Source organism: Chamaea fasciata, unplaced genomic scaffold (assembly GCF_029207755.1).
Source record: "Chamaea fasciata isolate MVZ Bird 193981 ecotype frontalis unplaced genomic scaffold, bChaFas1.0.hap1 SCAF_15, whole genome shotgun sequence".
Taxonomy (NCBI): Eukaryota; Metazoa; Chordata; class Aves; order Passeriformes; family Sylviidae; genus Chamaea; species Chamaea fasciata.
This window is the reverse complement of record NW_027094100.1, coordinates 9,713,340-9,740,637: the sequence shown is the minus strand read 5'-3', so window position 1 is coordinate 9,740,637 and position 27,298 is coordinate 9,713,340. Positions and strand designations below refer to the sequence as shown.

General features: G+C 54.0%; 2 protein-coding genes across 3 annotated transcripts in view; one reads left to right on the top strand and one right to left on the bottom strand.

The window, feature by feature from the left end:
• The window catches only part of CAMK2A (calcium/calmodulin dependent protein kinase II alpha), a 34,270-nt gene extending 29,282 nt beyond the window's left edge, over positions 1 to 4,988 (top strand). For both annotated transcript variants that reach the window (XM_066197490.1, XM_066197489.1), the window contains one exon: positions 129 to 4,988. The gene's annotated coding sequence lies outside the window, so the exon portion shown is untranslated. The remainder of the gene's footprint in view (positions 1 to 128) is intronic.
• Positions 4,989 to 7,352: 2,364 nt separating this feature from the next.
• On the bottom strand, positions 7,353 to 20,817 carry SLC6A7 (solute carrier family 6 member 7). The gene is made up of 14 exons (XM_066196893.1): positions 20,780 to 20,817; positions 15,087 to 15,267; positions 14,289 to 14,420; positions 13,483 to 13,717; positions 12,873 to 13,011; positions 12,457 to 12,591; positions 11,722 to 11,825; positions 11,036 to 11,160; positions 10,550 to 10,662; positions 10,337 to 10,468; positions 9,913 to 10,012; positions 9,448 to 9,548; positions 9,085 to 9,252; positions 7,353 to 8,154 (listed from the first exon to the last, which is right to left on the bottom strand). The coding sequence occupies exons 1-14, from the start codon at positions 20,810 to 20,812 to the stop codon at positions 7,939 to 7,941; spliced, it is 1,914 nt and encodes a 637-aa protein (XP_066052990.1). The 5' UTR covers positions 20,813 to 20,817; the 3' UTR covers positions 7,353 to 7,938.
• Between the last annotated feature and the right edge of the window lie 6,481 nt (positions 20,818 to 27,298).

Sequence of the window (27,298 nt, the reverse complement as noted above, 5' to 3'; positions counted from 1 at the left end):
AGGATGTGGGATCCTGCCCTGAGGATCTGTGGCGGGGAGATGGCTGTGAGATAGCAATGAGGAGAGGGATGCTCTGCCAAAGGGATGGTCAAAGCAAATTCCGGCTCTTCCTGGTTTGTGTTTTGCAGCTGAAGCGTGGCCCTGCCCGTGTTGGGTTTGTCACTGACTGACTACCAAGGGGAGACCCCCTCCGACATGTTCACCTACGGGACTTTGGCTGTTGGCTCTGCTGCTTGGTTCCCGCTGGAATAACCCCTCGCTTCTCACCGCACACACACGACAGCCCTGCCAGTGCAGCACAAGCATCCCATCAAACCTCCACCCTGCCGGGGTCATGGCGCTGGGCCCCCTCCCTCTGCATGAACCAGAAAAATAGAAACCATGAACTTCAACCCAAGCATCTGGCCGGTGTACAGGCTCCCCTCATCGGCTGCATAGCGTCGGTGGGCCTCCTCACTACCCAGCACATCTCCTGAACTGGGCTCAGACTCATCATCCACCTCCATACCCACCTCTGCTGGAAGCCCTTCGAGGAAGAGGGGGGCAGTTTTGAGCCACTCTCTGCTGCATCCTCCCTGCGTGCTGGTGGATTTTGCTTTGCTGCTATCAAGATCCCTGTCTGCTGCCATGACTCCTGCTTGCTCCCGCCTGAGTTCCTGCTTCCCAGCAGCCTCGTCCAGGGAACTGCAATTCAATCCATTTGCTAAGTCCATTTTTCATGCGTACCTGTGCAAGGAGGGCCATGTTTGGATGGGTGAGTAAAGACTATCTGTTCATTTTCCCTTCCCAGCGCAGGCTGGCTCCTTCCAAGGAGAGCAAGTAGGTTTGCACCCTGGCTCCAGGCAACTGCTGTGCCAAGAAGGATGCTCTCCCTCCTTCCTCCCTTCTCCCTTTGGAGCAGACTGGGGATGCTGGGAGAAGAGAGGAGGAGAATGATGACTGTTTCCCAGTACCACATCAGCACAGACGGGAGCTGAGGCTCTCCCATCCATGTCCGGGCGGTAGCATCGCCCCTGCACCCTCCTCCTCACCCACCACCCAGCCCGGATCCTTTACCCCCGCACCCACCCCTGCCCCCCACATACAGCACTGGCATTCCCTTGCTCCCGACTCCGAGGATGGGATGGGAGCAGCCAAGCTGGTTTGGCTCGGGGCACAAACCTCCATGGCCCACGTGACTCCTTCCAGCGACAACAAGGAATGCAAGCTTTAGTGACAAACTGCAGAATCTGATTGTGCTTCAACGAAAACGAACAAGCCTTTCGCTGTCTTCTCCTTTGAGCGCATGCCTTTTTATAGGGAAAAGAAACCAACCTACCGTGTATTTCGTAACCTGATTTTGAGTATTTGCTGAAATGGATCTTTATGTAATAACTAGAAACATTCAACAGTTTAAGTGGGGAGGGGGGCGGGGGGTGGTTTCGGGGGTTGCTGTTTTTCATTGCGTTTACATTTGAAGTGGGGTTGTTCTGCCACGATGCTCCTGCCAGGGGTCCCACGGCTGCCAGCCCCCTCCTCACACCGTGGTGGCTTGTCCCGTTCTGTCCCGCAGTGTTGGGTGGCAATGGCACCCACCTCCAGGGGCACCCATCTCCAGGGGCACCCACATGGCCATGGCGCCTTCCTGCACCCCATGGGTCTTCCTGCAGGGCAAACCACAGTGGTGGCTCTGGGAGTGCCACCAGCATGTGGCTTTCAGGACAGAAGACATGGTTGGGAAGGGGAACGTTGGTCTCACCTCTTTGCCATCAGGCAGAGGTCCGAGGGTGGGTGTTTTTCTGGCAATTCTTCCATTTCACATTCTCTTTTTTCCGACTGGAGCCTCTTCACTCACTGAAGTAAGGCTTCTGCAGCACTGCTGCCCCGGGGTACTTTCTAGCTCCACTCTCTTCGTCTGCATGGTGTTTAACTTTCTAGACAGTGCGTGTGTTGAAAAACAAAGAAATGAACAAAAACTGCTTGTTTTGGACCTAAAAAAAAAAAAGAAAAAGGAAAAAAAAAAAGGAAAAAAAAGAGGAAATGTTTCCTCCATGTAAATTCTGAGCGTGTATTTTGCATTTTCTGTGGTTTTGAATGCTTTTCTCTCTGTTGAGGCAGGGACGGCCACCATGCCAAATGCAGCTGCAATCCTTGCAGACTGCAAAAATATTTTCCCACTGGATGGAGGGGAAGAAATCTAAACTGCTGGGGCATGGACAAGCCCTGAGAATTGTTTTGGTGTTCTGTGCCAGCAGTGTGATGGCTGCTGGTGACGTATGTAGGAGATGCCTTTTTGGGGGCAAATAACAGAGCTGATCCATGGGTGCCCATGGAGTTCCCCAGGCCTTTGGTGGACCTGTGCACCATAGGCTTGCAAGAGTTCCCCAAAGCAGGGAAATCCATGCAGGGAAAGGATTAGCTTTTAAGGTAGAGTTTGGCTGTTCTTACAGATCTGTTTTTCTTCCTGTAGTCATGTAGTGCTGAAGTTTTTTAATTTTTAAAGGAAGGACTCGGCTCTTTCACAGTTCTCTCTCTCCCTCTCCAGAGCTGGCTCTGAAGCCAGCTGTAGTCAGTGTCATCCACCTTCTGATGTGCAAGCTCTCCAGGTGTCAAGAGGATTTTTGGGAATTGGTTTGAGGTGGATGATGATGATGGAGGACATTGTATCAGGGCCCTGCATGGGGGCTGAAGGGCAGATGCCATCTCAGCCTGGTTTTGAAGCTGCTGATAGCTGTGGACCTTGGATGGGCTGTGAGGGTGAAGCTGCTCCAGCAGCTGCTACTGGAGAAAGGACTGGGACTAGGGGTCTGGTGGGATTCTCTGAGAATAACAGATGAGCTGTTGGGGTAGATACAATCTCCTTTCACTGAGAACCCACAGTCACTTCTAGGGAGAAGCATCTTGGCTCCCAGGAAGGCTTTGAGGTGTCTTCTTCGAGGGAGTTTCTCCTCCTTGAGGTTTCCCTAAGGTCATCTCCCCAGGAGGCAGCTGGATGTCCTTGCAACACTCCTTTCCAACTGAAGCAGAGTCTGAAGTTTAAACTCATTATAGTCTTCCAGTCAAGCTGCAGCCTGACCAAGGAAGACCCAGCTTCCCAACATGCCCTTTCTGGCAGCATTAAGCACCTGCACTTTAGGGGTCTGTCCTACCTGGCGTCTCTGCCCCACCTTCCTCTCTTCTCCAGAGCGGGTTCTTGTACCTCCAGAGCATCTCAGCAAGCTCTGATGGACCACCACCTTTTCTTTCAATATCCATGGAAAACATCTGTTTGTCTTCCTTCGCGTTTGCTGATTTCTCCTAAACTTGCAGGAAAGCTACATAAATAAGTTTCCACCATCCTTCTTTAGCTGGAAGAGCCAGGGATGCTGCTGTTACATCTCTGCTTTTAAGCTGTTGACACTGTCCCTGACACATGGAATTGGGCATTGCCACAACAATCCCACCACGGTTCTGGGAATGATAACGTCCAGGGATGTTCCTAATAAGCAACATGGACAAGGCCAACTTGTTGGGATAGAGTTTACCACCATGGACCTCCTGTTCCATTGGCCTCAAGGCTGGAGATCAGGCTATGGCACATTTAATTTCCTGGCACAAGACAGAACTCCTCTCGTCTGGTCTCCTGGTGCCTGGGTGAAACCAAACTCTGAAGTCCTCCAAACTCATCCTCTCTTCCACCTCTCCCAGACCACAGGGGATGTCTGAAGGGACGCACTTGCTATAGTGAGGTCAAGCTCCCAGCTCCACAGGTGGGCTTGGGAGCTGCCTGTTTTCCCTTCCTGGCTGCCAAGGTCCACTGGCAATATCATCATTTCTCACATCTTGCTGATGTGTCCCCTCTGGAAGAAAAGAGGCCACTCCTGGGCCTCTGCTCTTCACAGGAGGAACAGGCACCCTTCTCCTTACCCCAGCCAGGCACAGCTGGGAGACTTGTCTTTCCCCCTCAAACCCACATGAAATGCCCCTTCTGCCAGGCACCAAATCCTTGTCTGACCCCAAACCTGTCTCTCCTCCTGTGGATGCCCCCATGGATCCCCAGAAGCTGGAGCAGGCAGCAGTCACCCACTGCCACTTGGAGCTCCCAGAGGGTTCTGCAGCCTGTGGTGGGATTGCGGTGCCATGTGTGAGAGGGCAGCCACACACCCCATGGACCAAGAGGTGTCTGCCAGCAGGAGATGACAAAACCTCCTCTGACCACCCCAGGAGAATGACTGACCCTTCTTCCCCACCATGGGATGGGTTATGGTGTACCCCACACTCTTGATGCTGCACAGATCCTCCAGCCAGCAGAGACCTTGCCCATGTCCCAAGGTGCAGGTCCCATCCGTATCAGACAGGGAAACCCAGACATGAGCAGGCTGTGGGGACACCAGAGCAGGGGCTGGTGACCACTCTGCCACCAGATTCATCTAAATCTCCTTCCCTATTGCAGGTCATTGACAGGGAGTGGGAGAGAGGGAGCAGTGGAGGGGACTGTACCGAGTGGCTCCTTCCTTCTTTGGATCGTTGTCCCTTTTTTCTAACTGTTGCACAATTTTAGGGCTTTTGTAACATTTTTTGGACAAGCAGGGAAAATACGTTAAAGGTGGTTTAAGGAAAAAAAAATGAGATCTATCTCTCTCTCTTATATATTATATATATATATAAAAATATATATACTTACAGGAAATCTCTATGGAAATATTTATTTAAGATGATTGCAAAAAATATATTATAATTAAGAGTATACTGAGCTTTGTCACGTAACAAAAATATCAAGCCCCGGGGAGGGGTAGCTGCCTGTCCCCTCGTGTCTGTTTGTCCGTACGGTTGCAGCTGAAGCCTTTCTCTTCTCTTTTTGTAAGTGCACTCGAACTGTTGAGCAGTGTGACCGTGTTGGATTCAGTGGGAACTTGGGGGGAGGGTGGGGGAGGATTGATTTTGTTTCCTTTTCCTTTGTCTTTTTTGAACCTGCGGCTGTGAACAGAATGATCACTGCTCAAATCGGATGCTCTGTTTGGGGAGGGCAGTGGTGGGGGGGGACGGGGAGCAGGGTGGGTGTGGGAGGGAGGGCGAGTGTCAGTTTTATTCTTGGTGTTCAAGTGCAATAAATAGCTACCAACTTCTGAGCATGGAAACGGATGATTCTCCGTCACTGCAGTGACTCAGACCGTCTGCCACCCCCTTGTCCCTCCCTCACCACACTCCTGTCCTCGAAAGCATCAAGGCTGGCACCAGGCCTTGGGCAGGGGCTGCAGGTATCCTGCTGCCTGCAGGATGCTGGTGCTCCGGACACTGCCCACCCCTGGTCTCCAGCATCTCTGGGGCTTCAGGGAGGTCAACGTCATGCCCAGACCCAGCTCATTGCAACCCAGCCCTTTTCCCAGGGACAGGGCTCTGGTGGCCCCCAGCGGGTGTTCAAGCTAGATGGGGGTGGGGTGCCCACTGGGCAGTTTGGGGGAGTTTAGAGGAAACTGGTGCTACTGGGTGAGGGGCACAGGACCTCCAGCCAAGTCCAGGGAGGGTTTGGGGGGCTGCCAGGGACACCTGCTGGGCTTTGCTCATGCAGGTGGGCCGGTACCTTAGCGGCACTGGAGTCATGCTGCCACATTCCCTGTTCCTGCTCCACCCCAGGCCCTGGGGTGCCCCTTTGCCCCCCTCTCCCTGCCATCTGCCCCGGCCCCGGCAGGTGTCAGCACCAGAATGTTCCCGCTGCCGTGTCCCTCCCTCAGCCCTGGGCAGCCACGCTTGGTGCAGGACACGTGTCCTCTGGATGTGCCACTGCCTCACTGCCTTTTGCCCTTGGTATCCTCCCTCACTGCCAGCTTTGGCCTTCCAACCACATCCCTGGCACAGCCTCGGCTCCTTCCCTCCCACTGCTCTGCAGCACAGTGCTGGGTGATGGCAGCTACCAAAGGAGAGCCCTGAGGATCCCAAACCACAGTGGGGATTTGGGGAATATGGTAAGACCCCATGCAGGTAGGAAAAGCTGAGAAACGTGCAGACACTGGACCGTCTTGGTCAGCCCAGGGCAGCTTCAACTGCATGCTGTGGGAAGGTGTCAGGTTCTCCTGGTACTTTGTGGCTGGCAGCAACCTCATGAAACGCCGGAATCCATCACCTCACACAGACCCCTGTGTGTGCCCCTCCAGGGGCCAGCCCAGCCCGGGCTCCCTGGCCAGCACCCACAGTGATGGCTGGGCAACACCGTGACCTCCTGAGGCCTCCTGCTCAGTAAATAGTGTCAAGGTTAGAGCGAGGGATTCATTGGGGCCATAAATGTTTATGGCAGGCCCTCCCCGCTCCCCAGCCGCCATGGCCTGAACTTTCCATCAGCCACGCTTTTATGGCCGGACTCTAATGATTAACCCAGGGCCAGCAGCTGAAGGTGCTTCACAGTTGTGCTGCTGGAGCCCCTGAATAGCTGGAGCTGGGGGACCCCCATGGCCCCCCACGGGCTGCAGCCACGGTGGGGTATGGTGAGGGGGATGGGGAAAGCCTTCAGTGATCCTGCAGGAGAAAGGAAGGGCACAGCCATCCAGAAATGAGCTCAGCATCCCTGGAAAAGAGGAGGTGAGCAGGCAGGAGCGCAAGGTGTAGGAGCTGATCCTACACTCTTGGAGGGGCAAAGGCAATAATTAAATCTCCCGTACTGTAGGGAAAGAGAAAGACTGCAGTCTCCTGACAGAATTCATCCTGGAGTCCCAGGCCACAGTGCTAAGACCCAGTGCACCAGGAGCAAATCCACAATCCAGACATAGACCTTAATTTTTCTGTTTGTCCTATGGTTTTGTCTTTTACCAGGACAAAGATTTTCAGAAAAAAAGACCAGGAGGAGCTGTGCCCCTCTGGATGTGCATGGGAAGCCCTGGAAGCTCCTCTAGATGTACCTTTCTTCCATGCTGAAGACCCTCCAGATAACCCAGGCAGGGGCTGTGTCATACAGCACTGTTACTGGTGAGATGATGGCACATGGCAGAAGGCACACATGACACTGGAATAATGCGGACTGGTAGCATCAGGTCCAAACAGCCCCATCCAGGAGTTTGCCAAGATCCTCAGGCCAGCAGTGTTGGCAGGAGGTGGGACATGGGCTGGTCTACCCCAAAATCACAGACATTGAAACCCAGCCCTTCTCCTTTCAGTGGGAAAAGCAGCACTCAGGGCTAGGGCCACACCTTGGATCCCCCTTGGCAATAGACACAGGTCTTCCTTGGACACTGGGTCCAGCTGAAACCTGTCCCTGACCTCCTGCACACATGAGGGACAGGTTACATAATCTCTTTCCTTCCTTCAAGTCACCCCAACCCTGCCAGGCACCACAGGGAAGAGCCACCCTGACCCACCAAGGTCCTTGGGGGATCTACAGCCTGGTTTGTTTATAAAGCCTTTTCTTTTATTCTTCTACTTGTTTTTAACTGCTCATTTATTAGGTTAAATTGCTTTAGGAGGACACTGATTTGTGCTGGTTTTGCTGGAATACCTCCGTGGGATCAGAGCACTCTGGTACACGCTGTTCTCAGGGCATGGAGGCTGTTGCAGATTCTCTCACATGTTTATGGGTTATTGGAGTCAAATACAGACAAACAGAGAACAGATCAATACACAGGAGCTCCTTCTCCTCCTCCCCACCTCCTGCAGCCTGGACATCCCTCCACCCTCCACATCCCTGAGAGGGGACAGCAGGGCTGGGGCTGCGGGTGGGAGTGGGACAGCCCTGATACTTCAACCAGACACTGTCACACAAACACATGGACTCATCACACAGTTTGTCACACTGAACAGAAACACATCGGGGGTACCAGGACAGGCAGCAGCTCTGTCCTGGCAGGGCCAGGGTGGTGATGAGGAACCTGGCAGGGTCAGCAGCTCCTGACTACTCCTTGAAAGACCCCCTCCAAGCTGTCCTGAAGTGCTGCAGTGCAACCTGTGCAAAATGGGAGGTGAGCTCCCACCCAGCCTACGGGACACCGGGTCCCCTCATATCATGGACTCCTCCTCATCGTCCTCCTCCATCTCGCGGTCCACCTCGATGGCCGTGTTCTCGTAGCTGGTGATGCCCCCATATTTCCTCATGTGGACCATCAGGGGCTTGGGGGACTGGCTGCCAGCCAGGCTGGCCACGTACACGCCGGTGCGGTTCTCCTCCAGGGACGGGCCCCAGTCCATGGCCGGCCGGCTGGCCTGCTGCACCCGCTGTGAGGGAACAGGCAGAGGGAGCACAGGCACCCTGCACCCTCCCCTCCCCAGGCAGCACCCCACCCTGCAGCTCACCCACTGCTCCCAGTGCCCTGCCAGCCCCCAGGGACTGAAAAAAACCCAGTGAGGATGGCATGGGGGTTGAAAGCTCATCCTGAAACCTTTTGGGAAGGCAGTCTTGTCTAAGTGTCTTGCTGTGGGCTGAGGTGTCATGGGGTGTGGGAGCCGGTGGTGAGGGCTTGCAGGAGTGAGGGGCTATTGTAGGGCTACAGCCCTGTGCTGTGGGGTTGGGGCCACTCAGACAAGGGGTTAGCCTTGGCCAAGGTGGCTCCTGGCCATGCTGTGTCAAGCCAGGTTACAGCCAGCAAGTGCTCCAACAGGGGATTGCTACCTGGAGAGGGCATCAAGCTCTGCTCCTCTGCTTTTAACAGCCTGGTGAGAGCAGCGAAGGGCTGGGAAAATTGTGAGCAACCAGCAGCACTGTAACCTGCTCCTGGGAGGAGCCTCTCAGTGCAGGGATCCCATCTGGGCTGCCTGCACAGGCTGGCAGCTGCCTGCCTTGCTGTGTCATTGCTCTTGCCAAGTGGGTGCAAAGTCCCAGGTGCCCACGGCTGCCCCACGCTGGGGACAATGTTCTTCCTCAGGGTACAGCAGGCTTGTTTTGGAGTGTGCATGCACACTGGGCTGCCCCTTGGGCAGCAGTTTTACTCAGCACCTGCCTGGCATCATGGGAAGCAGCACTGCAGGAAATGTTTTGGGATGTGCCATCTCTCACACGCCATGGGCGGCGCGGTGGAATGGGGACACACACTTCCAGGAGAGAGGACACAGAAACTTCCAGAGGATACTGACTTGGCAGGGGCTTGTGCTCACTGCTGCATATTTCTGGGGTGCTCCCCAGCAGTGTCAGGCCCCAGTACCTCCTACCTCCCACAGCGTCCCTTCCTCTTGGAGCACAGCCACCACCATGCCCATGGGAATCATCAGGCAGGAGAGGACTCCCATGAGGATGCCCAAGACCTCTGCCCAGGTGGGGAAGCGGTAGTTGCCATACTCAGAAGGCTGGTACTTGACAATGTTATACACCAGCAGAGCCTGTGGGATGGGAAGAAAGTGAGGTCATCCCAGAGGTCTCATGCTCAAAAAAATGCCTGGAGATGATGGACACCTCCCAGCAGAAGGATGGTCTCTGGGGCAGGAGATGCCAGCAGAGTAACTTATCGCACTGGGAGGTCACCCAGGGATACTGGCACCACCATGGTTTTCCAGCAGCTCAAGGTGAGCAGTTACCATCATTGTTGCGGGGGATAGGACCAGCCAGCAAGCTCTGAAGTAGGGCCCTGGTTTGAAACCCAGCATCATGTGGATGTCTCTGCAGAACCTCTTCATGCCTGCGGGATGGAGAGGGACTCAGAAGTTTTGATCCTTCGCCCAGAGCCTGGTTCCTGTACCAGACTGCCCTGCACTGATCACAATCACTGATCACTGTTTGTGTCCTCTGCAGCAGTCTCCTCCCACCCATCTGGGAGATGCAGGAGTGGGGCCCAGGTGGTGCTGCCTGAAGGACCAGGCTCAGCACCCCAATGTGTCTTTGGAGAGGTGAATCAAGTGATAGCCAAGAAGAAACAGGTGGTGGGAGCGGAGTTTCATGCTCCACTGTGAGGCTGTTGGTTTCCCTACTGCTCCCTCCAAATCCTTCTCTTCATACAGACAGCACATCCTTCCCTGTGCCCCTGTGGGGACAGGCACCCTTACCATAGACACGTGTCACCACAAGGCAGGTAGTGATCACCACCACCATGAGACCAAAGCCAGCACTGTAGTCATCCAGTAGAACCAGCCAGTACATCCCACCCTGTGGAGACAAAGCACAGAGGCCAGCATCTCCAGGACCATCATCCCAATAAATCTCCACCCATGACTTTTGGGGACCCTGGGGAGGACAGCAGTCAGCAGCCTCAAGAGACATCAGTCTCCTTATGGGGTTGGTATAGGGATAGGAATAACCCTGTGTCACTCCCCTTGGCCCTCACACCTTCTGGCAGCCCGGGCTGGTCTCTCTTTCACCTCTTTATCTGATATGAATACACATGTGAAAACTTGTCCCCTGTCCTAAGTTCTCCCTAAAATGAGTCCCTAGTTGGTCCCCACAGGGGATCCATCCATCCCACACCCATACCTCTGTTGTGAGGATGAGCCCCATCAGGAAGAGGGCGATGCAGATGACAGCTGAGAAGGAAGCTTTCTTCGGCCGCAGGTAGTAGGGGAACTCATCTGTCACTGCCGTAACGATGGTCTCCATAAATGCAAACTGCATGCACAGGAGGAGAGAGTCCCCTGAGCCCTCAGGCTGCCTGGAGTCCACAGCTGTCTCCGTGGGCTCTGTCCTTACCTGGCTGTCCAGCCCCAAGGTTAACAGCATGAAGAAGAACAGGAATGACCAGAATGGAGAAAGAGGGAGCATTGTCATGGCCTGGGGGTACACCACAAATGCCAGACCAGGACCTAGGGGAGGCAAAGGACAGCAGGGTGAAAAGGTGGTGACTGAGCAGGGCATGGGGGGATAGAGGAGAGGAGAGCTCAGCAGAGCAGCACCATGGCAGAAACTTGCCAGGACTCTGGCAAGGTGGGCAGGAAGGGTCCTATGGCAGAGGGTGGAGAAACAGCCGGCTCCTTGCTCACACCTTCATCAGACATCGTTTGTTACTCAATATTTACACCACAGGAACTTGTCTGCCCCCTTCCCTCCCCCTGGCCAGCTGAGCACCCACCTTCATCTCTCATGCTGCCACCCTCAGGTGCCTTCCATCCTGGAAGGGATGTTCCTCAGCAGGCCCAGGCAGAGGGGGAAGGGGAAAACATCTTCATTTGGCCTCACCTGCTTTTGCTACCTGGTTAACAGGGACCCCAAGCTCCTGGGACATGTATCCCAAAACAGAGAAGATGGCAAACCCTGCCAGGATGCTGGTGATGGCATTGCCCAGGGTCACTATGAAGGTGTCCCTGCAGAGAAGGAAGAAGATGCTCTGAACACGTTTGTTCCTTCCCACCCCACACCAGTGCATGGTGGCATTGCCAGCCCCAGATGCCACAAGAAGGTGACCCAGTGACTGTCCTTCAGGGCCTCTCATGGCAAGTGCTTTCCAGGGTCAGAAGGAGAATGTATTTCATGGATAGTACTGTGGGATTCCTCCAAAGCTTTCTGACCCCTGTGGGTGGGATCAGACCAGACGTCCAATACCCATCTCTTTCAGTGAACTACACTGGATGGTGGGGACGGGGCACACATGCACGTCTCCAGCCTCAAATACCCTCAGCTTTTAGCACCTATAGCCCAAAACTTCTGAGCTGTGTGCTCTTTTTTGGTGCTTAGGAGAATTTTTTTCCCACAGATCCCTCTGTTCCTCTCAAGTCTGTGCAAACTGCCAGGTATCCCCTCAGTGCAAGGAGCACAGAAAATTGACTGCTGCACCATCTTCTTCTGCTGGCTTTGAACCCACCAGCTCAGGTTTTCATGGCTGCCCCCCAACCCACAGTTTTTACAAGAGAGCAGCTGACTCCCACCTGTAGATATTCTGATGGAAGGTGTTGTACGAGGCGAAGGTGAGGAGGCCCCCAAAGCCCACCCCAAGGGAGTAGAAAATCTGCAGGGCTGCCTCAATCCACACCTGAGGGAAGGAAGCAGTTCTGAGGAGAGCAGGGGTTTGGAAACCTCCACATGAGGAAAATGACATCAGAAATCTGCCTTCCCAGAGCCCTGGGCACATCTTCCCCAGCACTCCAAGCATGCACAGCCTATGGGGTATTTGTCTTTCCTTTTTAAACCCCACCACTCATAGTGGATCAGCTGGCTAATGGAAGGGCTAATAAGAATGTTTTAGGGCCAGCCCAGTGTGGCATTAAATGCCCTTGTAAAACTGGGTGGCCTCTTGATGACCACCACTGCTGACCACTCCACATGCTGGGATTTCTTGGGAACAACAAACAGTCAAATCCACCATGGGCCCATCACAGGGGCTGGGATGATCCTGCCCATGGTCCTGGTACTCAGGAGAGTCTTGGTACCATCCCATCCATGCAGAGCTATAAACACAAGCATGGGGTGGGGACACATGGGGATAGTGGCCCAGACAAGGTGTGGGGCAAAGATTTTTGGTCTAGGAGCAACCAAGAGAGCTTTAGGTTAGGGTGTGGCCAGAAAAGACACCTGAGTAAAGGAACTGCCTCTGTTGCATTCAGGAGGTGGCAGAAGAAGGTTCATTTTTGTGTCTTGAACAAATTGCACAACATCCTACTCACCTTGGAAGACAGCAAGTGATCAAACTGGGGTGTGAGGTAAAACTGGATCCCCTTCCAGGCCCCCTCCAGGGTCACGCCACGAATGAGCAGCATCACCAGGATGAGGTATGGGAAGGTGGCAGTGAAGTACACTACCTGTGGGAGAGCAGAGCCAGCTGGGAGAGCTGGGAATGAGAGCATGGCGTGAGTGCTGCCCCCATGCCCTGTCCCCAGGGGACACATCACCCTGGGGTCCTTGGGCTGCAGCAGGGCCAGTGTGCCAGCCCTGCTGTTGTCTGAGTGTGCAAGGCACCCCCAAAATATCTTATACCCAGCAGATGCTGTTTGTAGGTTCCACTTTCCCAGAGGCGCAGAGTCACATGCACTGGTGAGCATTGCTGTAGGTCCCCCCCAGAGGAGTCCAGCCAAGCCCTTACCTTGCCAGAGGATTTGACTCCCTTAAGGATGCACAGATAAACAATGGTCCAAGAAAGGAGCAGGCACAGACACAAGTTCCAGCGGATCCTCCCAGGATCCCCAATCCCCGAGCTTCCTTGGATGTGCAGGACATACCGGCTAGGGAGGAAGGAGAGCTGCTAGTGAGCAGCCATGGGCTGCCTTCTTCCAGAGGCCCTCTGACCCTTGAAATGCCTCTGCTGCAAAATAACCTTGACAACAATCATAGGCACTGGCAGCTCCTTGCCAAGGAACAGTTGGAGTGATTTCTCCACCATGTATTAAAGAGCTTAGAAGGGATGCCTGGCATCTTGAGAGCAAATTCCCAGCCATTCCAGACGTGGGATGAATTTTAGTCTAGCATATCTTCAGGCCAACAAAGAACATGGACACCTCCCACATCCCAGTGGCTAAACTGAGTTGTCACCCACAGCTGAGCACACGAGCCCATCGCTGCACCCACACCACCAACCAGGAGTGATTCCTGCAGGATCTGTGCTGTGAGATCCTTCACCCCTCATCCTGTCCCCATCCTCGCCCTGAGGAGACACCAACCCCCTCCCCACAGCCGGGCCGGGTTGACCTCATTACCTCCAGTACTCCTCGCTGGGGCTGACGGTGTTGCTGATGTTGACGGGGAGGGTGTTGTTCCCCGCCTTGATGACGCGGTGGTCCAGGCACAGGTCAGTGTTCCACCAGTTGCCACAGTGCTGCCAGGGCAAGTCGCTTGTGAGGGATGCAAAGAGGTAGAAGAGAACGTAAGCAATGATCATATTGTAGTAAATGGCCACCAAGGAGACGATGAGGATCGTGCCCATGCCAACGCCTGAAGGAAGGAGAGGGTAAAGAAGGAGTGAGCTGGAGCAGAGCAAAGCACATCCAAAAGCAGGGTCAGACACTGCACCTCAGCAGCCAAATGATCAACCAGTCCAAGGTTCACCTGCTGGGGGAGCCTCTTATTGCCATTATAACGTCTGGACATGCTTTCCCTGTATTGATGGTCTATTGCCTCATACGAAAAACTTTACACCAGCTTAATGTTGAGAATAAAAGTATTTGATTTGAACTTTTTTTTTTAATACTTTATTCTTACCTTTGTTTTTAACAGGTATTGCTTAGCTTTCATGCTCTATTTTGTATAATAGATGGCTTAATAATCTTCATACCATGCCTAGAGCTGGTCATGCCATCCAGAGCCCTCAAAGACTGACCAATCTCATGCATATCCTGCAGCTACTAAAACAGCTAACTCAAAATTCCAGCCTGCCACAGCTTTCCCCAGGTTCTTTTAGTTCTACCAAGAGCTTTGAGGATCATGGGATGCTGCTGGGGGTGCATGTCCTCATCAAAGAGCTCTTGCAGAGGTCCCTCAGAGGCTCTGGACCTCACTCACGCACCTTTAAAGAGAGGGCTTATCTTCCAGACAGCAAGTGGCCCTAGGCTGGAGAACTGGCCAAGTGACAGCTCCATGAAGAAGATGGGGATCCCACATATGGCCAGCATGATGAAGTAAGGAACCAAGAAAGCTCCTGCAAGAAGAAAAAAAAAAATCCTGAAAGTAATACAGAACAAACACCTAAAGCCCAACTGTGACAGGAAATAAAGCTCATTCAATATGTGTGGCTCTGAGGGATCTACAACAAAATCAGGAAGACAGGGAGGAGCAAGAGCTCAGTGTTAGTGCAGGAGAAAGGGGCTGTGATTCACCTGGTGCTGTGCTTCCCCTCTGCTCCCAGCTCTCTTTTCACCTGTAATCCTTCACAGACACCATGATATTCTCCAGTTATTATTGCTCTGGGAGGAGCTGAACCAACATTTTGGGGCTCTTGCACTGCAAGAGGTTCACTCTCTCCTTTGATAGCTGGGAAGTGTTTGCTGACCCTGCTGAGTCCTGAGTCCTGGAGGACACCAGACCAAGAAGCTACTGGATACCAGGAGAGCTGGCGTTTGGTTCACCATGGAGACAGGGGTTTGTCCAAGGCCAGGAATATAGAGATGGGCTTGCAAGTCCTTTCCACTCATGGGTACAGGTGGTTAAAGCCCTAAACAAGCATGGGGAAGGCAGGAGGAGGCTTCACTGTGCAACAAGTGCTACTTTCCAGCCCCAGGAAGGGGAAGGGATGTTTCTTCAGGGATATTCTATCAGCCCACTTCAGTGGGTGAGATACTGACTACTCCAAAGGATGCCCAAGTACCTCCTCCATTGGTGTAAGCCCTGTAGGGAAACCTCCAGACGTTTCCAAGGCCCACGCAGTATCCGATGCAGGAGAGGAGGAAATCCAGCCGTCCTGTCCAATTCCCTCTGTCTTCTGGGCACTCGGAGCCCAGGTCCCCATCCTGGCTGCTGGGGCTTACCAGGAGATCGGGTGTCACTGGCTGAGTGAGGGACCAGGGTATGGGAGAGGGCAGACAGGTGTTGAGCAAGGAATAAAAACAGAGAACGAAGAATGGGAGAGAGGGAAGAAGTGCCAGGAATTCGCGAGTGAATTTGTGACCCCAAGCCACAGCACTGACACTTGTCCCTTGGGAACACTCTGCCCCAGCAGCTCTCTGTTGCCCACCTCAGCCAATGCCCTGCTCTGCCACTGAGCAAACATAAAGGATAAAAACAATCCCACGTGGCCAAAGCTCCCCTAAGAAAGGTAGGATTGTCCCAATTCATTCTGGGAAGGTTCACCAGGACCCAACTCTCAACCCCAGGTTCCAAAGACATCCTTTCAGGGGGCCACAATAAACTTTCTGGATCTCCTGCAGAATATGGGCATGAGGACAGAGGGAGAACCACTGTGGTGTGCCAGGGAGTGTGACACCCAGCCCCACGTGTGCTGCCACGCCAGGCACTCGGCTGGCTGCCATTAATTGCTCCCGGCATTTTTCACACTTTTCCTACTGCCAAAAGCCTGCACTGTGGGAATTTAGTGATACTCCCAGTTGCCTCTGCTGAGAGATGAGAGACCTCCTTCCAGAATTCCTAATGTGCTCTGGATCAATGCAGCACAGGCAGGGCATTAACCCATTCCCTTCCTCCCCACTGCCTCAGCTCTGCAAGTGGAAGTGCAAGTCCTGCAATCCATTTGGGTTGGGGTGATGGACCAGGAGGGCACTTCCACGTTTGTGTGGGTGTACATCAGGTTTGCGGCGAAGTGTTCAGTCTGAATTCCCCCAATTTCCTTACCTCAGGAGAGCAGGGAAAGCATTCCCACTGACTCCAGAGCTGAAAGCCTGAGGCAGCAGCTGCTAGATGACATCCCATCACAGATAAACCCACAGCAAAACCAGGCAGCACAAAGGGGTGGAATGAGGATCCTGTCCCTGTGCCACCATGTGTTGCTGTCCCCTGGCATGGGAGTTGATCATGCTTGTTTTGAGGCACAGGAGGATTCTGGTGTCCCTGCTGACAGGGCACAAGGACCAGGGCAGGAGGAGCCCACTTGGGAACCTTCTCTTCTTGGGCTCTCTCAAGAAAAAAAGCCAGCCATCTTCCTGGCCTTGTCCATAATCATAGGGAACAAACCCATGGGATGTGGTGGAGAGTGACCTGGGTTTGGAGGGCTCAGCCAGAAGGAGTTGCAGGTCTCCTGTACCAGTGTGCTGGTGCTCAGAGCCTGCAGCAGACCCCAGTCCCCAGGAGGCCAGAGCTGGCTGGTGATCAGACCTCAGTGCTGCCCTTTCATGGCCTCAGGGAAGGTGGCAGCCCTCTCCCTCTTCTCTCCTACTGGACTGGAGAATGCTCCTGCTGCTGGTTCCCATGGAGACACTGAGCCATGATGCTGAAGGAGAGGACTGCCAGCTCCCACCCTGCACAGAGTGCACCCCAAACCCCCAGCTGCTGGCACTGCAGACATGCTGCTTGCAGCCCAAAGGCACCAAACGCAGAGGCAAACTCCTCCCCATCCCCCCCTGGTGCACAAACACCTCGAGGGACAGGACAAGGGCAAACTCTTCCCAGAGTCGACCTGAAAGGTACAGCTCCAGCGAAGCTGTTACACCAAAATCCTCTGTGAAAAGCCCATCCCTGCTGGATGCCACTATCACAAGGCAAGAGCCAGAAGAAAAAGTCACAAAACCACAGGCTGACAAGTCAAAATATGACCCAAATGTAATACAGTTGCTATAAAACCCTCACTACCTGGCAGCCCTCCTGCAGTTGTTCACAGCTCTGTGGTTTAGCAACACCTCCAGGCCATGGCCGTGCCTGCTAATTAGCCCAGCACACACAGTGTGTGACCCACAGCTGTCTGTGCTTGCAGGGGATGGACAGGCTGCTCTGAACTCCCTCCCAAAGATCACAAAGATCCCTGCCAGGTAGGGGCCAGCACAGCTGGGTCTTCCCCCTGTAAAATAATGCTTCCCAGTCCATCACACAGGCTGGGGAGCTCTTGTTTTCCAGGTTTGAATCACAGAAAACCAGCAAGCAGGGATGCTGGGAGATGATTAAATCCTGTTGCCTAATTCCTGTGTCTCTGTCTGAATCCTAAACACCTGCAGGAGGGCACAGGTAGAGCTGCAAGATCTCATTACATGTGGGTGCCTGTCCATGGGATGCAGGACAGAAATCAACACAGAAGCAACAACAGGAAATGAAAGGAACCAGTGGGGGCTTTTCCAAACTGTAAATGGCCTGGTCCCCATCTCAGTCACCATTTCAAGGGCCATGGGATGTAGTTTGTCACTTGTGTCTCAATAATGACTGCCCCCCTTGTTAATATCTTTATCTGGAGCTCAACAGCTCAAATTTAGGACCACAGAGCAGAAAGCAGAGACCACTCAAGTGTCAGATAAGCCCAAAGGACAATGACAGCTGTCCCCATTGGGCGAGCTGAGGCGATACAGGTCAGGGATGCTGCTGTAACACACACAAAGGCAGCTCCCTGACTGCAATGCTCAAAATTCCCCCAAATCCGAGCTTTTCCATAGAAATCACAGAAAAACTGGCCTATTTGCCTGACTTGAAATTAATTACAAAGCACAGTATTTAAGGCTTCCAGCCCATTTTTGTCCTAAATCACAGAGGGAAGCCCACCTCCCTTCTTCTGACTGCTGGAAATCTCGCACACCAGCTTGGCTCTAGAGGGGCTTTTTAAGATTAATGCTCCCTTTCAACCTCTGTCATAACAGGAATTCTCTTTTTCAGCAGCAGCTGAAGTGCTCCAGTGCTACAGTATTGCTCTAGTGCTTTCCACCATCAGCTGCCATCCTTCAAGCAGGGCTCCCATCTCACAGTTATAAACAGATGGGGGCTAACAGCTCCCTTGGCAACCACGGCCTCTTTGAACACAGCATCACTTTCCATTATTCACCAAAAGATGCTCCCAAAGAAGTCAGCAAAGCAAAAGGTCACTGAGAAGAAAAAGCACTTTAGTCTCTGCCAAGATAAGAGCTCAGGTCTGTTAGGAAATGGGTCCATGCTAATTATTTTCTCTAAACCAATTTGCTTAAACCAAAACTCAGCTGTATCTGAGTGAAAGAACTCCAGCCAGATCAAAGGTATGTTTTCATCCTATTTTGTCTCCATTCAAGCTGGAATTGTGGGGTTATTTTGTCAGTGTTTTGTGTGTGGCTCACAGCCTTTGAGCAAGAGAAATGCCACCCAGCACCAGATTTCTCCCCTGCGGATCTGAGCACAGTGAGTCTCTAAAGTGTGAGTCACTTCAGATTAGTTTGAATTGCCTGTTAATCTCTGAGAGAAAAAATCTTAAAAAAGCATAAAAATTAATTCAAATGTAATATCACTTAGAAAGTGAAGTAAAAAAAGCACTGCTATGGTGAGGCAGAGCCCCTTAAAAGGCTGAACTGACCCTGGGTGACCCCAGCCCAGGATCACAGCCAATGCCATGAGAGGGAGCAAGTGGATGGTGGAGCCAGCACAAGGAAGATGGAGATGGCTGAGGCTGAAGCAAACTCATTACAGCAGTGTCCAAAGTGTAGGGAGTATGCACAGATACAAATGTTTGTGGTTTTTCATCTGAAAACATTGGGGAAGTTTTGAGGCCGTTTGTGGCAGGCAGAGGAGGGCAGTGGTACAGGTAGGAAGATGCTGCTCAGCAGCCTGGCCAGGTATGGGAAGGGGCATCAGGAACCATGGCTCCCACCACTAGCTCCAGTGGGATTTAGTCCATTTCTACCAAATAAACCCCAAAGAAAAAAATCAAATAAATGAAAACAACCACTCAGCTCTTCTGGAAATACTATTATGCAAAAATCAACCTGGAATCCATAGAGCCTGAGAAGGGTCTTCTCTAATCAAGAGGTATTTCCATATGTCTAAAATATGTCTGTTAGGAAGGTTTAAAACCCCAGTTCACCAATGGGAAGTGGATCACAATGACAGGAAGAGGAGGCTGTCAGGGTCCTGGGTGGGTGCTGCAGTGGGGCTGGGCACATCTCTTCATCAGCCACCAGCAGCTCCAGGCAAGCCCAATGCCAGCTCTGGACACAGTGGTCCCAAGGGGGCTGTGAGCGCCAGGTCCTCCATCTGGAGCTGAGCAATAGTATTTTTGGGTAATGAAGGATGGAGGACTCTGAGCAGCACTGGGAATGGGAAAAATAACTCCAGAGACATCTGCTTTCCATCCCAACTGATCACCACGGGACGAAATGAATTCCTGAATGAATGCTAAAGAGGGTCTCCAGCATCAAGTAACTCAGAAAGGCATTGGAAGGGACAAAGACCACTTTTAATGGATCTTGCAGCCACAAAGCCATCCAGAAAAGCAATTTGTAGTAAAGAGGAAGAAAAAGAAGAGCCAAGCAATGCCTCCAAACGAACAAGAATGGAGAAATAGGCTGTCAGGGCCTGCTGGCTGTCACCAGGATACTGCTGGGTTTTTTACGTCATTTCCCAATATCCTAGGAATTTCCTGGCAAAGATGAAACTCTCCTGGGTTTTCATTAATCTCAACAGAGTCAACCTGCCCTGTGTTCAATGGGCATGGTTTGGCACAGGCTGTAGCTGAAGAGGCTCCCAGCCCTGGGTCACTGCCCGGGATGCTCCAGGAAGGGCTGACCCATTCAGCAGCAGCACATCCCCATGATGGAGTTGTGGCTGGCACCATCTCTGCCACCCTGCTTCCACCGTGTCCCCAGAGAAAGGATTCAGTCTCCAATCTGCCACCCTGCTCCACCGTGTCCCCAGAGGAAGGACTCAGTCCCCAGTGTGGGGGGAAAGGGGAACTCAGACTGGCAAGAGCAAAGTGGTAATGGAGGGGACCCTAAAATGGGAAAGTCTGACAACTGGGTTTAAAAGGGGTTCCAGCAGCATGTAAAAAGGGTTTGTAGCTCTGCCAGCTCTGCCCTGAACCCAGAGTTCAGCGCCCAGCTGACCCCACATCACCCACACCCCTTTAAATCCCACGGAGGAGGATGAGGACGCAATCCGAGCTGCAGGTGGGAAGGCGCTGCCCAGCCCCCTGTGCTCATCCCGCGGGAGGGACCCCGAGCCCGGGCAGTCCCGGGGCTGCTGGAGCAGCGTCCCCGGGGTGCCGGGCTGCAGAGAGCCAGCTCTGCCCCCGGTGCCACCCACGGCGCCCGGCCAGACACAACATGAGTCACCCACCGGCGGCGGCACCTGCTGCCAGGGGAGGGGTGGGCCGGCAGCGGTGCCTCCCGCTCGGGAGGAGCGGTGGGCACGAAATGCCCCATCCCGCTGCCCACCATCTCGCTTTGGCCCCGCGCACGAACACGATTCCCTAATATCCTACTAAATCCCTGCTGGCTGCCCACGAAGGCTCCCGAGGACGGGATGCGGGCGATAAGCATGACTCCCCCGCTCCCAGCCCGGGGTTGTCCTTGCTCCCTCTCCCACCCCTGGGGTACCCTCGCTCCTGGCTGTCACCTGTCACCGGTCCCCTGCTCCTATCCCTGGGGTGTCCCCGCTCCCGGCTCTCACCTTCCGGAGATGCTGCTGCCGAACCTGCTTCATCCTAGACCCTGTTGCTATGCGCTCCCCGCTCCGACACTTTTCGTCTCGCTCTCTCCGGCGCTGCGGAGGGCGAAGGGGGAGCGGGGAAACGGTGGCCGGCACGGAGGGGTGGGCACCCACCTGCTGCCGGGGAGAGCTGGGGACGTGAGGAGAGAGGCTGAAGGAAAGGTTTGCCTTGAGTGGAGGATGGCTGCGTGCGGAGCAGGGAGGGAGGAGGAAGGTCTGTCTGTCAAAAGCACTCCTGATGGGGAAAGGGGGGCTCCGGGACTTCAGTCCCCCAACCTGGGCAGCGAGGGAGAATGGCTGCTGCCTCACTCACGCCACAAATCCATCAGGTGTCCCTAGAGAAGGACCTGACTTTGGGGTCACTCTGTCACTGAGCACCCCATGTAGTGTTGGCATCAGATGCCAGAAGCTCACAGCACCTTCCTGTCTGGCTCTGAGATGATTTCCCTGTGGTAGGACACAGCTGGAGCTTCAGCAGATCAGAAGTGATCATTCCCCATGATGCCTGAGCCCAGTCCTCAGCCCAGGGGAGGGGGATGCTCCACAGCCATCAGTCCCTTTGGGTAAAACCAACATATCCCACCACTCTGAGGGCAAGAAAAAGAGCAAGAGCATCTGAGCCCAGCACAGGTCACATCTCCCGAGTCCAGACATCCCTGTTTGAGTCAGCAGTGGGATACTGGAGCCTCAGTGTCCAGGGTGATGCTGGCTTTTCACCCTCATACTCAGTCACATTCCCAGTGAGGTGACTGAGCTGGTCTGTGCCTTCTCCTCCCACTTTTATGGTGGAAATGTCTCCCGTGTGTCTGGGAGAAAGGACAACCCCACACACCCCAGGGCCAGTGTTGGACCAGGACAGGTCCAGACTCACAGTGGTACCTCTTTCCTATGGCAATATCCACTTGTCCATCACTTCATCCCTGGACTGTGCCCAGCGCTCTGACACTGGATGTGTCCCTTTTCCTTGCAAGTGCCCTACCGGCTCCAACCTGAGCCAGACCTCTGCCCAGATGCTTTACTGAGGTTGAGGGTGAGTTGGCAGCACTGGGGATGAGGAGGACAATGACAGGCTGGAACAGAGAGAACCCAGCCTGCCTGATGTAAAAGCAGATCTCCAGGACATCTAATGGCAGTTGTGCTTCTACAGCCTTCTAAGCACTTCTGAAAATTTTCCCTGAAAGGTAAGATGTCCTCAGCATAAAGACATATTTCTGCAGGAGTCCAACACAATGAAGTGGCTCAGCATTTGCACAATGGGTCTTTCAGAGCTAATATTTACCTGGATTTCCCAGGGAAAGGAGGAAAGAGCCAAACTACATAACCCAAGAAACATCTCTTTCCACACACTCACAGCTTCCCCAAAAATAAAAGTATCTTTGGGAATTCACTCAGGCTGGTTTTACCTGCCTTGGACTTGCCCACCACTTCTCCCTCTCCCAGATGCAGTCTGGGAATGCTGAGCCTGGAGCTGGCCAGGCTGATGGCCAGGGGCTGCATCAAGCACTGTTCCTACCTCAGCCTTCATGCAGGGCAGGGATGCTTTGTTTGCCTTTCATGCCAGTGCAATCTGAATCAGCTTTTTTAGACTTTTCCTCTTGGGATCCCCCTAAAGAGAGATTTCCCATGGCCACCTCCACGTCATGGGAAGGGAGAGCCTGGTGCCACCTTATTACAGCTGTCCCAGCCCCATGTCACCAGCGCAGACTGATCTCTACACAAACCATTCCTGGGCAGACTTCATAGCCTCATCTTCTTATGCCCAGGGCAGTATTTTTCATTAGAGACACCCAGGGCTGATGGTGCCCTGAAATGTCCATGTTGATACCACTTCTTCTGCGATGCTCTGTACCTGGAACTAGCTTTTCTGGTGCTTCTCTGGTAGCACCAGCAGCTCTTCATCACCTGGGATGACCAGGGAATAGATGTCCACCCCAGCCACCTGGGATGTTCCAGCTTAACTTTGCAGGGCTGGACTGGATCAAGTGTTGCATTGCCCTGGAACTGGCAAGAAATGCACTTCATGGAACAGGACACACTAGAGGCAATAATAGCCAGAAGGAGTAGTGCAATCTAGAGACCCCAAAAACACCAGGAGAGGACAGGGGTGTGCACAACTGTCCTCATGCCCCGATCCCCAAGGGGCTGGCACTAGAAAGCACACACAGGGCTTGCAAGCATTTCCTAGCAAGTTTTGTTTTCTCGCACTCCACCTCTGAGCCATCCCCTGGGACACGAAGTACATGTTTCCCTTCTCATGGGCCAAAGCAGAACACACATCCTCCACCCCAGTGCAGCACTGACAGACACTGGCACTGCCTGCTCTTTGTGGGACTGGAGGGCAAGGAGAGGGCAGAACACAGGCTAGGGAAACACCCTTGCCCACCCTGCCTAGGCAGCCCACACACATCCGGGTAGCAGGAAGGGAGAAGGTGGCTGGCAGCAGGCTGGGACTGTGCCCAGATCCGCACCGCAGACACGAGGAAGGCGACAAGGCAGTGGTGCTGTGGATAGTCACTGCTGGGAAGTGTGCCATGCTGGAGGCTGCTGGCAGGATGGGTGTGCTCGGCCACCTGCCGTGCCTGGCCTTATTTTGATGATGGTTTCAGGATTTCTCCAAGGAGGGGTAAAGCTGGGCAGTGGAAGCTGATGGAAAGTACAGAGGGAGGAGCAGGGAGAATCTTGTAGAGGACAGTCCTCAGGGTCCCCTGGCTATGAGGGCAGGCTGTCCCCATAAGGGCCAGTTTCCATGTGGGACATGTGACTTAGGAGGCAGCTGCTGCAGGTGCTAAAACCAGGTGTTCATCACCTGCCAGGGGTGAAACCATCTAGGTGACACGTGTCCAGGAGGTTTGAACCAAAGGTTCCAAAGCTGGTGGGGACATGGTGTCCACCAGCCCCTTTCCTGGCACAGGGAGGGCCCTGCATGGTTCACCCATCCCTGCCCAAGTGGCAGGTGCAGGGCGCAGGGGAGGACATGGGAGGGGGAACGGAGCAGATGCATTTCGTCACCCGGTCAAGGGGCGTGTGTGTGTGTAGGGGGAAGGGGTGGATGGGTGTGTGGGCGCATTTATTGCCTCTTCCCGCCAGCGCCGGCTCCCTGTGCACACACGGGTGGCAGGGACCCAAGGGCACAGCCCACGGCTCCCTGGACTTTTACCCTGCTGTGCAAACAGGCAGGCGCCAGATTAGGGTATCAGTTGGAATTTCATCCTGTCAACGGCACCCGCAGCCTCTCTGGGCAGGCAGTGGAGCATCTTCCCTCTGTCCCAGACCCTCATCTCCCTGCCACCACTCAATACTGCAGGTGAATTTGGGAGATGCACATTTCACCCCCACCAGGATTCTGTTCCTCTCCCCACTGCTGGCTGCGGGCTCCCCCCTTGCAGAAAACAGTGATGCCCAGTGCTGGGCTGCCATCACCCCATTCCCTGCCGGGGCAGGATCCCACTGCTGGTCTCCACGTGGCAATGGCAAAATTGGACATTAAAGGCATCCAAATTTGGACATTAAAGGCATCCAAAACCCAGTGAGGGAGGATGAGTGTGGGGGAGCCAGCCCCCACCATGGGGGCCATGCTGGAGTCTGCACAGAGAAGCAGCTCCAATTTCCCCAGTCCAGCCCAACTCTTCAGGCAGTGCCTGATTCAGTCTCATCCCTTTCCTACACAGCACCAACTCCACTGCATTTACATCCCCCTGCCTGTTTTAGTTCCTGATTCCCCACATTTCCTTGCAGGGGTGCATGAGGAGGTTCTGTGCCATGGACAGCCTGGCACCATGCTGGTGAGTGCAGGGTCACCAGGGTGCAGCAGTAAGTGCAGCAGTAGGTGCAGCCTCTGTTGCAATTGCAGGAACACTTTGCTCTGTTCCTCTCTCAGCAATGCCACCTCATCCTGTTCCCACTCCTCCATCTCCTCCACCCACGAGGACTTTTTGCTGCTTCAGGTGTCCCTCCACAGCCAGCTGCCCTGCCCTGGCACCTCAACACACTCCATGCAACGCTTGGCACTGGGAAGAGTTTTTGGGCTGGAGGAGCCATTTGGGACAGGGATTCAAGGGCAGCCCCTTTCTGCTAGACAAGGGGAACACTGATGGGATGGAGAGGGGAGAGTTTCAGGCACCAATGCCAGCTGTCCCAGGCACTAATTCACATCCTCATTTTCTGTTTATTCATCTTGGACAAGGAGGATATTCAGCCCATCGACAGCCATAAAATGAGATTAGAGACCAGGAGGCGCCAATGGGAGGTGGCCACATCCCTGGGCAGCTGGCCTTGTTCTTTGGCCTCTGCCAGCCCAACAATGGCCTCACCCTCTCCCCTCTGTCTCCAGTGCTGCAAGTTTGCAGCCATCGTGTCACCCAGCACTGCCATCCCTCTTGGTACCAAAGGAATGAGACGTAGCAGTGCCATGCCATGATATGAGCCATGCCACAGCAGTGCCCCAGTGGGACAGGCACACCGTGTGCTACACGGACAAGGCTGCTGCCTCAAGCCACCCTTCCCAACCCTGGCTGCACCCAGGAGCATCGGCGCCAGTGTGACTCTGAAGCCAACACCCTCCCCTGCCACAGCACCATGGGCCAGGAATGACAGCAATAAACCTGTGTCACACAGGATCCCTGCTTGTTTTTATTTTCATGGATGCCTAAAAAAGGAAAACCAGTTCTGCCTTATATACATAAAAACTGAGCTGAAGTCCTGAGTCGATGCAAACATTTGTCCTCGTCACCGAGCGCACCTGGTAACAGTGGCCGTGGGAAGTGTCACTGGCAGGAGGGAGACCCAAAGCCTTTGAGGGCTGGAGCAGAGCAGTGGACACAGTGGGATACCAGGGACCCACTTGTAAAAGCCACTGCACACCTGGGGACTTTGTGTTCTGGGGGCTGGGAGCGGTGGGGGCTGGCAGTGGACAGTGGGGCCAAGGGATGTGAGGCACAAGTAGTGTCAGGTGGGATGTGAGGGTTTGCCTGGGTTCTGGTCTTCAGGCAGCAGGGACATGTCTGCTGCTCTAGTTTCCCAGAGCTTAGAGAGAAAATGCTGAGAAACGTCACACAAGCCACCATGCAAGGCTCATGCCGCCTCTTCCCTGCCTTGGTCTTCAGAACTGCAGCTGAGGAGCACGTGGTGCAGCCCTGAGAAGGAGCCACAGACCCTCCTGTGTCCCAGCTGTGTCCCAGCTGTGCCCCACTGGCCTTTGGGTTGCTGAAACTGGGCTGTACATTAACCAGGGCCTGTACAATGGTCAAGACTCAGCAGGATGAAGGGATTTCTCAGCTGCAGTTCACCAGTAGGAATGGATGGGGTTTAGCTAACTGGCCTAGGGAACACAGTGGGTGAGAGGGAGTGCAGTGCATGGAGGAGCAGGGAGACAGGGAGGACAAAGTCTGTAGTCCTGTAATCTGTAGTTTTAAAGAAAATAGGCAAAGAAATGCTACTCTGTCTTTCTGAAAATCACCTCTCCATCACCTAACACCAAGGTGCATGCCAGTCATTTCTTGCATTCCTGAGGAGGCCCCTGCCCACCTGTCAGCAGCTCCTGGCGCCTGCAGTTACTGTGCTCCCTCGGACCAGCACCCAAAGCTCTCCCAGTATTGGCCCTTCTGGACAGCCTGGAGCTGGTTCTTGGACCCTGTCCCGATGGAAAACCTTCCATTCTCCTTCCCTTCCCCATGAAAGGGCTCAGCAGGGTGGTCTGCTCCAAATCTGCCTGTGCTGGGCTCCCTTCTACCCTCTCCTTGTGCTCCAGGTGGAGGATGGCTGCAATGCCACCTTGCCATGGCACAGCCAGGGGAACCAGGGCTGTGGAGATGCCTCCATGTAGCTCTGTGTGGCTGCAGGGGCACAGCTGGGGATGCAGGGTTGGGCACTGCCAGCGTCACTGGGGACAAGGGTGGGGATGTTCAGTTGCTCTTGTCACAGATGTGCTCCAGCTTGCCCCCATCACCGTGGTTCGAAGGGCTCCCATGTCATGTCCTACAGCCGAGGGTCTTGCCTGGTTCCCAGAGCCCAACTTGCTCTGCCCTCCTCACCTTACTTCCCGGGAGACCAGCTCAGCAGAAATTCATTTTGCCTTGAGTCCAGCCAGGTCTTTTTTCTATTTCAGTCTTGTTCGAACTGCCCAAAAGCACCAGGCAGCTGGATTGCCAGGGACACCAAAGGAGGCACCTGGAGCACCATAGGAAAGCCCTCCTCCACCATCACCCCCTTCCTTCTGCTGACATCAGGACCTTGCCGTGGGCTACAAAGACCAGAGACCAAACCAGTGTGTGGTTCCTATGGGAGAGCAGTACCTAACCCATGTTTTTTACACAGGGGAGAGCCCACCAGTCCCTTGGGAAGGCCCCAGGGCCACCTGGCCCAGCCTCGCTGTCTGCCCCATAGGTTCAGCCAGGGACAGTCATGTCTTTGGGAAGGGACTGTCACCCTTCAGAGCACACGGGCTGGCGGGGCTCTGCTGCATAGTGCTTTTCTCTTGGGGTC